This window comes from Pseudorca crassidens, chromosome 3 (assembly GCF_039906515.1).
Source record: "Pseudorca crassidens isolate mPseCra1 chromosome 3, mPseCra1.hap1, whole genome shotgun sequence".
NCBI classification, from domain to species: Eukaryota; Metazoa; Chordata; class Mammalia; order Artiodactyla; family Delphinidae; genus Pseudorca; species Pseudorca crassidens.
Genome location: NC_090298.1, coordinates 126,142,155 through 126,154,203, shown reverse-complemented (window position 1 = coordinate 126,154,203; position 12,049 = coordinate 126,142,155). Strand labels below are relative to the sequence as shown.

Genomic DNA, 12,049 nt, shown 5'->3' with positions numbered 1-12,049 from the left:
CAGAAGTTAACTGCTTAGTAACAACTTATTACTCAGTATAACTACGACAACTCGTCTCACTATCTGTAAGTTTGGTTACCTATCTTTCCCCCCAACTAGACTGTAAGCTCCTAGAGGGAAGTGGCCATGTCTTATTCATCTTTGTAGCCCCCAAAGCCTGACCAATAATAGACATTCAATACATGCTTGCTGAAAGAAAGAATGAATGAATGGCTGTAGAAGAGCTGAGTGACACTAGAATGAGTTGCCCCAGGAGGCTGTGTGTTCCCAGTCAGGACTATGTTGAATCATGGGCTGGAAGATCGGTTGGAAAGCGTACTATCCTTTGGCTCTGAGCCACAGATGAAAGATGGAAAGGAATGAAGATCATTCCAGCCCAGAGATGTTGTGGTCTTAATTACAGCCACTGGCAACAAACTGCACAGGAAATGTATGGTCACCAGAGGACTCCAAAGAGAAGGTACACAAAGGACCTTGGGTTTCTGACCAGTGTTTTATTTTGTGGAAAACAAAAATTATATTTTGCTTCTCCAAAATTTAGAGAATTAGAAGGTGAGGGAATGTCTGAAGATGAGGGTCATGGTGGTAAGCAGCTACCAGTTAGCCCAAGATAGAAGAATATAATAAGAGTGGGATTTGAAACCAATTGGCAAAAGGTGCCTAGATAACTCCTGTCTAACCTGGAAAGTTAAGTCACCTCATCATTCCAGATCTAGAGACCAACATCCATTTTCACACTGTAAGTCACATCAACAGCTACAACGAAACAGGAAAAAGTAATGTTCAGAGCCATCTACCTACACAGAACTCAATTCCATTCCATAATCATGGACTGACACATTATATATGTAAGCTCCAGCATTAGAAGTATGGGAGCTGGGAATTCCCTGGGTGGTCCAGTGGTTAGGGCTCCTCGCTCTCACAGCTGAGGGCCCAGGTTCAATCCCTGGTTTGGGAACTAAGATCCCACAAACCAAGCGGCCAGTTGGGGGGAAATAAAAAGTAGTAGTATCGGGGCTTCCCTGGTGGCACAGTGGTTGAGAGTCCGCCGGCAGATGCAGGGGACACAGGTTCGTGCCCCGGTCCGGGAAGATCCCACATGCCGCAGAGCGGCTGGGCCCGTGAGCCATGGCCGCTGAGCCTGCGCGTCCGGAGCCTGTGCTCCGCAACAGGAGAGGCCCCAACAGTGAGAGGCCCACGTACCACAAAAAAAAAAAGAAAAAAGTAGTAGTATGGGGGCAACAGACACACCTGTCCTACAAGTAATCTCGGTCTCACAGGGAGCTAACAGAGAGTCAAGACAGGGTGTGGTCAATATTTTCTATTTCTCTATGCTTCCTTAGAACCTTTATATCCACATTTCTACAGAGTTCTAATCAAACTACCCATACCATCTAAATTTTTTAACTTATTAGATCATAAACCATTTCCATTTTGCAGACTAATCTTTATATTTATCTTTTTATGCAACATCTTAATATTTAGTTATAAATATATGTTATAATTTATTTTATTTCAATGGTGGACACAGGTTATTTCTAATTTCATCTGCTGTAATTACAGAATGTATGATGTTCTAGATGGGTTTTAGTTCAGATATTTTGTTTAATTCTGTCTAGAAATATGTATTCTCATATTTGTCAAAAACATGTGCTCTGAATTTGATTCTCAACACCTATCAAGAACCACGAAAATGTGTGTTGTGTGTGTGTGTGCACCAACAGTTTTACTCTGGGAAACTGACTTAAGGAAATAGTTTAAACAAACAAAGGATGTCTGAGTAATACAATGTTATAATGTTTCTTCATACTTTATTTAAATTCTGGGAATGGTAGCATAACTTTATTTTTTGTAACTAATGCTTTACTTTTTTTCTTTTTGCATTTCTATAACCAAATAATTGACATGGAGTTCATTTGGGGTGTAAGTTGTAGATCTAAATCAGTTTTCTTTATATTACACTACAATCATCCCTATTTATTAAATAACATGCACTTTCTTGAAGGAAAAAAAAAAGACAGGGTGTGGTCGATGCTTTTAACGTGAAGCGGAGCACATTAAACACATGGAGAAGCCAAAAGGAAAGCTCACTGCCAGCAGAGGGCACCGTGTGGGACAACAGAATATGATGGAAGGTATGGAACCATTTTACATGCAATTTCAAGGGTTTACAGACTCCTTTAAGCTCAATTCTGAGTGTTCTCTAGGGCTCATGGCCCTGAGAATAAAATGCCCAGATCTAATCCACCTTGCCTGCCTTGTTTTACTGACGGGGAAACAAAAATTCAGGAGAGGGAAAGCGAGCAGCTTAGGGTCACTCCCAGGCAGGTCTCTCAATTCCTAGTCTCAGTGTTTTTTTCCTTTACTTTAGTTCCACTTCCCTTTCTCACAAAGATGATAACCTCAGAACACCATCTCAAGCACAGACCTGAAGATCAAGGGGGTGAGATTCATCTGCCAGAAAGCCCCTCCCCTCCATATGCACAGAAAACTTAGCTAGAGGCAGTCCCCACCCCCCTCAGTCCTGTCCACTCCCAAACTCCCTGACCTCCTGACATAACCTTGTGGGTCTCTCCCTGACTCAAGAACATTCAGTGTGACCCCACTGCCTAAAAAATAAACTGCCAGGTCTTAGCATTAAAGATCGTCCATGATATGGCCCCAATATGCCTTTCAAGACTTGTTTTCCATAATCCTCCCCACATACTCTCTCCTCTAACCCAACGGAACGAACACCAGACTCCCTACCTCTTCACTTCTGCTCATACTAGTCCCTGAGTATATGGCATGCCTTCCCCTTCCACCCACATCCTGCACATCTTGTGAGGTGCAGCTGAGATCTAGAGTAACCAGGCTCCATCTTGGATCCTGACCTGTTGTTCCGCGTGCCATCCTCTTTCCCTGCAAAGCGGATGAATGAGATCTCTCTTCTTAGCCTCATCCTAGTCATTCTATTCCCTGCCTTAGGTACTACATCTTTCTGTTCACTTAAAAAAATTCACATGTGGAAATTCAGAGGCCCTCTGAAACTGCCTATTTTCCCTGGTTCTAATAAACCAACAAACAACAACAAAAAAAACAAGCCCTAAGAAGCCAAGTGGAATGTGTTTACTATCCAAACAGTTTGGCCCAACTTCAGGGAGGAGGCCTGCCACACTGCTAGAAGTAAAGCTTTGTGGTTGGCCAAATGCTCTGCAAGAAACCTGAGAAGCAGTAATCTCATCTACAATGTCTTGGGGTTGGCACTCTGTATTTACCAAAATTCTATTTACAGGCCCTTCACCAGCCTCAGAGCTAAAAGGATGTAACCCTTCCACCCCTCTCTTCTTCAGAATCCTCTTTAAGGCCCATGTTGGCTTCCCCCCGGCACCCCCATGAATGAACTTTTGGTCCACTGAGCTAGAAGGTTCACAGAGATCAAGGTATCTGGTCAGCCCCCACAGCTTGGCAAAGAGGACAAGGAAGCCCAGAAAGAAGGCACTTGCCCAGGTTCAGAACCTGTAACTTGGTTCCAGTTCGGGTGCTAACTACTACTGTGTACTAAGAAATCCTTTTATTTCTCCTAAAGCTGGTCTGCTAACAGAGCCCAATCCAAGGCTGTGGGGTGTGTTTGGGGAAGGAACTCACGAGAACCTTGGTGGTTTTCTCAGTCCGGTCTTTGGCAAGGTTAAAACCACAGCTGGGACAAATCCGCGGTTTATGCCGATTGGTGTAGACATAGCTACAAGAGGGATTCTTGCACTTTCCCCGACCTCTTGATGTAGCCAGGCCCAAATCCTAAAAAAGTAAGACTGCAGTTCAATTCTACAAGTCAACTTACACCTGGGCAGAGCCGAGAATCAGGATGACCTGCTGTGGGTAAAACAGAGAGGGCAATCACAAAACCAGATTTAGACGAACTCTCCAAGAGCCTTGAAGCAAGACACTTTTTCTGCAGCTATCCCCTTTCAGTCTTAATACAGCCTAAATTATTGTGGCAAGTCCTTCCCTATCTGTGAAACAAGTGAGTTGAATCTCAAAGGTCAGAAATTCAACTGCCTTCAGGGTCCAGGCAATCAGCAGAGTGAAACAGGCCTGTTCTAACAGAGTGCCAGAGACTGTGGTGAACCGAAGATTTCAAGCTCCAATGAAGATAAATTGTGACTTCTGGACTATTTAAGCTCAAACCTCTGGCACCTAGACTCCTACGACAAGCTACAGTCTAATTAGCCGAAGAGAAGGTCCTGGGCAGTTCCCACCAGATGGTATCCCTAGTGGCCTCTCATAGCCAAACGGAAGAGATAGTGAAGGGATGGATGGCATGGAGAAGGTAGTAATTAGGTCTTTAGAAGAAGAAGCCTGAGCAGCTCTCTAGGATAAGAGAGACACTCTCCCCAAGGATCAGGCCAGATGAGGCACTGACCCACCATACTATGCGCTGTCTTGTTGCTACTGAATCCTAGCACAGGGCATGGCACAGAGCAGGTGCTCAATAAAGTTTCTGAATTTTTAAAAATCTAGCTGCTTTCTCAAGATCTGTGTATCTTACTCATCCAGGGAAACTGCCAAATGATACCTGGCTGATTGGTACCTTAAGGATCAACAAAACTAGAGAACGTTGAGCAAGAGAAGCCCTAACATGCTTTCTAAACCAACAGTATTTTACAGACTGAAAACTGAGGACCAGAGAAGGAAAGAGCCTTGCTCAAGGTTAGATGCCATGCTAGCAGCAGAGCCAGAACCACTTTTGGACTAGGTCTTTCGACACCCAGTGTTTACTCCACTGCTCCAGGCTGCTTACCCTGCAAAAGGACGACCCCAGAGTCACACATTCATTTATTGGGATGTTAACATGTGTTATGTTAAAAATAAAAGTGGGGGAGGGAAAACCTTGGTGAGAAAGACCAGGCTAAACAAAAGTTGCTTCACTAAAGCACTTCTCAAACCCTTTCAGATACTAGTACTGAATGTGACTCTGTTTTAGGGAGGAAAAAAATACATTTCTTGAACTTATATGTAGACCACACTTTTGAGGCTAAAAGGTCCAAAGACTGCTGAATGTTGAAGCTAGACTGGATTCTCATCTCCAGCTACTCTCAAAAGAAGTATCCTGGTCTCAGCTGGCCTACACTTCATGGATCTCATCTGGGAAAAAGAGCAAACCTAGATGATTCACCCAGTAGCTATCATCTGTACCACTGACAGGATCTTCAGAATCTATGATCTAGCCCTCACCCTACTCTCACTCCCAAGTACCACTCCCCACCCACCTCAGACTCCTACTCACTCTCAACCACACAATCAAACCACCTCTATGTCAACCCATCACCTGTCTGCACTTACCAGTGTGACGGTGCAGCTATACTTATATGGAGGAAACATATCAGGCTTGACCTCTACAACTTTCACCTGAGATGTCCTGTTGGCTGGGCCATTTGGTAGCTGTAGATCAAAACAAATTATTTTAGTGCTTCTGAACCTCAGTCAAACTCCTGAGGTCCTGTGTCCTGAAACAGCTTGAGGAAACAGTTGCCCAGGCATTTGTAGAGCTACGCTCCAAATGAGCCCTCTGGAATGCTAGTCAGCAGTCACCAGCCCACCAAAGGTTGAGTGTCACTTTCAACTCCAGGGGTTCCCACACTCTTTTGCACAGCTTCTAACACTGCATATCAGAAACACTATGAGTCTGATTTACAATATAATAGCTCTGTACACAACTATGTGGTTGAATTATGCTGACATAAAGAAGTCTGGGGAATTCCCTGGTGGTCCAGTGGTTAGGACGCCACACTTCCACTGCTGGGGGTCTGGGTTCAATCCCTGGCCAGGGAACTAAGATCCTGCAACCTGCAACCTGCATGGCACGGCCAAAAAAACAAGAAGTTTGAAAGATTATTCACTAAAGTGTCACAGGTTGAGGGAAAGATCATGGTTGTTTTCCATTTTACCACTATCTATAAAAATTTTCAAATGTTCTATATGGAATGTAAAAAAGAAAAGATGAAGAAAGCATTCTAAATTAAAAATAATTATTCTGTAATAATGAATTTAAGTTAATTTTCAGAACATAAGATTTCATGTAACTTAACGGGTTTAAGACTAGTAAAAGGGTTTATGGCTTTTTAACAAATACCCAATTTGCCAATTAAAAGGAAACTACACAGAAGACTGGGAATTTACACACATGAAGGGAATCTAAGGGCTGGAAATCTAGGAAGCAGCTGAAGCAGACTCGATTACCGTCCTTCTATTCCCCAAGATCACACATGCACCCAGTGGTGACACCACATTTGGGTGAAAACAGATCAACCTTCAAAGTAGAAGCTGGCTGATAGCCTTGTTGGGGCAAATTTAGAACTATCAAACAAAAGCAGTTCCCTGACAGAGAGCACATGGCAAGGGAGATGGCAGACTTGATACTCCTATTCCAATTTGGTCCATGTCAGGGTTTTCAATTTCAAACTGAGGGATTGTGAAATTAACTTAATGGGCTGAAACCAGCATTTTGGAAAAAGAAATGGAAAAATGACTGCATAAAATAAGGGCATAGCTTCATTAAACTTTTCATGTGTATATATATGTATATATTTACCGGGCTGTGATGTAGAAATGTGTTTGTTACTGACGGCCATGCTCTCAAAAGTGCTGATTTAGGGATCTTTGATCATATTCAAGTCACAAATGGCGAAACAACTAAAAAAAAAAATCTAATAATAAATATACTTGAACACATGCAATTTTGACACCTGAGAAATCTTTAATAGCTCTATCATTAAATGGAATGAACTGTACTGGTTACAAACCAGTACATGGAGAAAGAGCCATGCTTTTAGGTTTAAAAAATTACATTTAAAAGATAAACACAGACTAATGCAGGAAAGAACTTGGCTGAATGAGCGCACACCAGACCATCAATAACAGTTATTTCTGGGTGGCAGGATCAGAAGAGACTTATTTTCTTTCTGCCTTACCTGAATTTTCTTTATTTTCTATAACAACCATGCATTCATTTTTTCTAAAAAGACATGACAACTAAATGCAGCATATAAGCCTAGATCGGATCCTGTTCTAACGTAGAAAATGCTATAAAGGACACAACTGGGTAAAACCGACGAAACTGGAATACAAATGATAAAGTATCAATGTTTCAGTAACAGAATATCTCTAGTCTTAGGAAATACACACTGAAGCATTAAAGAGTAAAAGGCCATGTTACCTTTAAATTATGTGTATTTTAAACATACATATATACACACACACACAATGGGGAAGACAAATGAGCACAAATGATAATGCAAAATGGGCTAATATGTTAACAATAGGTAACTAGGTAAAGAGTACATGGGTGCTCTTTGTACTACTTTTACTCTTGCAAGTTTTCTTGTTTTAATTATTTCTAAATAAAAATTTTAAAACATGCATTCATTTTTATAACCAGAAAAAGAAACTAATTAAAAAACAGATAACTCATTCATGCTAACCCTCCTCCCACAGTTCTACCAGTGTTAAGAATAGGCTTTTTGCCTATGGCTTTGAGACACTCAATGGAAGTCCTGTTCTCGGAGCTGTCAGCCGCCCCCCCAACAGATGGCTCCCCCTCTGCGGAAAGGGTCTTACCTTTACCTCACCAGTGCTAGATGGCTGTTGGATGGGCTGGCCCAGCTGCTTCAGCGTGCTTGGCTTCAGGCCACAAGTCCTCACAGAGGGAGTCTTATCTGAAACAACCAGGAGCCAGACTGGTGACTTAAGTGCATTCAGAGTCTCCCTAAGTCTCTCATCTCCATGCTCAACCCCCACTCCTGTCCCCTTCCCTTTAGAGAGTCCCTCCTCCCGAGTCTGTCCCAGACCTTACCACTCAGGGGAAAGGCCTGCCTGGCCCTGGGCAGTCCCATGCTGCTGCCTCGACCCACGTTAGCTGGGGCTGGAAGAATTGCTCTCATGGGTCTTGCTGCAGCCAGTAACGAGGGCTTGCCCCGTGCTCTGCCTTTAAGCTCTGGGGCTCTGGGCACAGGAATAAGCAGGTCAACTCTGAAAAAAAAACAAGAAGGGAGCTCTCCTAGAAATTCCAGACCAGGGGGAAGAAAACCGAAGTGCAATCTTCAGATATCACTTTATTAGAATAATGTCCTGGTTAAACTGTCAGGCTTTAGACATTAATTAAACCATTAAATAGCTGTGTAACCCTGGGCAAGAAATCTTACTCTTCTGTTTACCTCGTTTGTAATATGCAATTACATGTACTTCATGGGGTCATTATAAAGATAAAAAAGTGCAAAACAGTGCCTACAGTGAGGGATATCAATAGCTACTGTAGTTATAACATCTAATCTGCCTCTAATCAGCCCAAGTATTTAAAGTGTATCAGTCTCCCACATGAGGGCGGCTGAGAGACCCTGGGGAACAAGGTTCATGTTTTCTTCATCTTTGTAGCTCCAGTGTTGAGCATAAAGTCTGCCCATAGAAGGCCTCAATACACATTTGCTAAAGTGCTTCACCTGCCCCAAAGTGCACAGCTTCATTCTCTAAGGACACGGAACCATCTCAAAGTATACTGTTAAATTTTAAAAGACAAGATGTCAAAGTATGTATGTTATGCTACCATTTGTGTAAAGAAAGGTAGGGGGGGCTTCCCTGGTGGCGCAGTGGTTGGGAGTCTGCCTGCCGATGCGGGGGACGCCGGTTCATGCCCCGGTCTGGGAAGATCCTACATGCCGCGGAGCGGCTGGGCCTGTGACCCATGGCCGCTGAGCCTGAGCGTCTGGAGCCTGTGCTCCGCAATGGGAGAGGCCCATGTACTGCAAAAAAAAAAAAAAAAAAAAGAAAGGTGGGGGGAAAAATATATATCACACACACACGCACACACACAGCTGACCTTGAACAGCACGTATTAGGGGCACTGACCCCCACAGAGTCAAAAGTCCACTGATAACTTCACAGCCCTCCATATCCAGGGTTCCACATCTGGCAGATTCAACCAACTGCACACCATGTAGTACTGTAGTACATACATACTGAAAAAAATCCACGTGTAAGTGGACCCACGCAGTTCAAGTCCATGTCTATTCAAGAGTCAACCATGTACATGTATATATATATGTGTGTGTACACACATGTATTTTTTCCCTACCTTTCTTTACACAAATGGTAGCGTGACATACATACTTCGACATCTTGACCTCTAAAATTTAACGATATTAATTATAAACACACATACACTCCTATTTGTTTTCCTATACTTAAAATTATCCCCCCAAACACAGAAAGTTGGGAATATTGTCTCTGGGAAATGGGAATGGAGCACCCAAGGACGGGACTGAAAGGAGATTTGTTTCAGTATATATTCCTTACACTTTTTCAGTCTGAACTATGTGAATATATTTTCTATTCAACAATAAAAGTTTTTTTACTCGTAATAATATAAACCAGAATTTCTAAACCTTGGCACTACTAACATTTTGGGCCAAATAATTCTCTGTTGCAAGAGGCTGTCCTGTGCATTGTAGGATGTTTAGCAGCATCCTGTGGCCTCTACCCACTTGATGACAGTAGCACTCCCTCCCCAGTGGTATCAACCAAACATGTCTCCAAACATTGCCACAATGTCCCCTGGGGTACTGCTCCCCTTTGAGAACCAATGATATAAACAAAAAAGAGCCTTCCATTTTAAGACCATAGCTGCCTCTGTAAAGGAGCTACATACATGGAGAATTCAGTCAAGCCTCTAAGGTGAGAAAGCCTTCAAGGAAGGGAGGAAAAACAGCCCACACTCACAGACCTCTCCTATCTGCAAGGCACTGGGCTGCAAGCTTTACACACAACCTTTTTCAGGCTGTGTGGTCAGCCATTGACGATACGATTCTTTTTTATAACACCCAACTCAAGATTTTTCAGAGGGGAAAATGGGAATGACGTGACTATGCCCACGGTCAAACAGAAGCCCTGGACAGAGTCACAACCAGAATTTAGTTCTCTGACCACCAGGACAGGAATCTTTATTATATAAAGATGTCCTAATAAGGCTTCTCTTTTCAAATGCAATATCCAGAATTGGATACTAGGTTTGTAACATTGCCCACAGCCTGTACCAACAAGACTCTGTAATAACTGCTTTAGGGAGACTGACAAGAAGAGATGTATAAGGGACGGGACAGCAGTGAATAGACAGCAGAGTGTAGGAGGACAGGCAAATAAATGTCTCTAGGCCTCAGCTTCTGTATCTCTAAAATACAAACCATGAATTGGGCTCTGCTATCTCTCTCAGGAATGCTGTAAGGATATGGGACAAAATAAACACAGGGCACTACGCAAGCTGCTGTTCTAAACACAATGCTGTAATATATAAACACATTGGGGGACTTCCCTGGTGGTCCAGTGGTTAAGAATCCGTCTTGCAATGCAGGGGACGCTGGTTCGATCCCTGGTCAGGGAACTAAGATTCCCACATGCCGCGGGGCAACTAAGCTCACGCACCACAACTACAGAGCCCGCATGCCACAACTGCAGAGCCCACGTGCTCTGGAGCCTGCGCACCACAACTAGAGAGCTCGCATGCTGCAACTACTGAGCCTGCCCGCTCTGGAGCTCACGCGCCACAACTAGAAAGAAGCCAGCGGACAGCAACGAAGAGCCCACACGCTGCAACAGAAGATCCCAATGTGCCGCAACTAAGATCTGACGCAGCCAAAAAAATAATAAATAAATAAATATATAAATGTTTTTTAAAATAGGGGGAAAAAAATAAACACATTGGGTTACCCTGTAGGCTTTTTAGGAGCAGGGAGTGAATTGGAGGTGCTGGTCCCCTCCGCTGGTGGTGGCACGTCTAGTCCAGGACTGTCATTCTCAGTTGTCCCCAGAGAGACCTCACGCTGCATACCACTCTTGACCACTGGCTTCTTAATGACTGCTGTACCACGATTCCCAGGAGTTTCCTTGACCAAAACATGGGCATCTGAGATGATCACTTCCTCCCACTCATTCTCCTCACCCACGTCTCTTTGAGGAGCTATACTTAGGAGCTGGCTTACAGCTTCTGAGTTCTCCAGAGTCAGTTTGGAAGAGTTTTCCTTAGCAGAATTTTGCTCGGAGGTGAGAGGCTGCTGATTTCTTTTAACCACAGAGCCTTTGGAGGAGACTCCAGAAGTCAATTCCACTTTGACTTTGGCTGGCTTTTCCTAGAAAAAAAAGAAAACCTTTCATGCATATAGCATTTTACAGTTGACAGCACATTTACAAATATTCTCTCATTTGACCCTTGTAACAATAATGTGTGAGCAACATATAAGAAGCTGAGGCTGAGAAAGGAAGAGGCTGACTTCAGGTCCCAAGTATAAAACTGGCCTGAACCTAACTCTTCTGATTCCAGTTCCCTTTCACCACTGTATTCAATGTCCGAGTTAGGATAAGCCTATTCTAATAAATTTCTTAACGACATGTTTCTTCAGGTTTCAGCGAACAAATGCTGACATTGTTTTACCTCGACCTTTGATTGTTCAAGGCCCTCTCCTTTATGTCTACAAAGAGGCTGATATACTGCCATATTGGGCCTAGAAGTATTAGGTTGTTTATCTTGGTGGTCCCTTTATGAGACTCACTTACTCACAATGTGGTCACAATGTCGCAAAGACTGAATGCTTGCAACTCCACTGGGGAAAACTCTCATCTTTTTCCCAGATTTTTTCAGGTTGAGTCCTAAAAGTCAGCGTAAGGCTGATTTACACATACACCACAAACTTCTCACTGGGTCAAATCAGATCACACACGTTAATTACATGCTAGAAAAGGTTCCGACTCACTAAAAATACCAGCTGCTGCTATCTCAGACAGACCCGAGGTTTACATACATATATGTACACACGAACACTTAAAAAAATTTAACAGTGGACTTCCCTGGTGGTGCAGTGGTTAGGAATCCGCCTGCCAATGCAGGGGACACGGGTTCAATCCCTGGTCTGGGAAGATCCCACATGCCACGGAGCAACTAAGCCCGAGGGCCACAACTACTAAGCTTGCACGCTAGAGCCCACGGGCTCTAGGGCCCCCATGCCACAACTACTGAGCCCACATGCTG

At 43.5% G+C, this 12,049-nt stretch overlaps 1 protein-coding gene across 5 annotated transcripts in view; it reads right to left on the bottom strand.

The window, feature by feature from the left end:
- HMGXB3 (HMG-box containing 3) overlaps positions 1-12,049 on the bottom strand; it is a 59,519-nt gene that overhangs the window by 28,651 nt on the left and 18,819 nt on the right. For 2 of the 5 annotated variants that reach the window (XM_067732241.1, XM_067732245.1), the window contains exons 7-11: positions 10,735-11,153; positions 7,832-8,007; positions 7,597-7,694; positions 5,323-5,421; positions 3,628-3,777 (exon numbers count right to left, since the gene is read on the bottom strand). In XM_067732241.1, coding sequence (XP_067588342.1) covers positions 3,628-3,777; positions 5,323-5,421; positions 7,597-7,694; positions 7,832-8,007; positions 10,735-11,153 — 942 coding nt within the window. The remainder of the gene's footprint in view (positions 1-3,627; positions 3,778-5,322; positions 5,422-7,596; positions 7,695-7,831; positions 8,008-10,734; positions 11,154-12,049) is intronic. The other 3 variants (XM_067732243.1, XM_067732242.1, XM_067732244.1) reach the window with 3 other exon arrangements.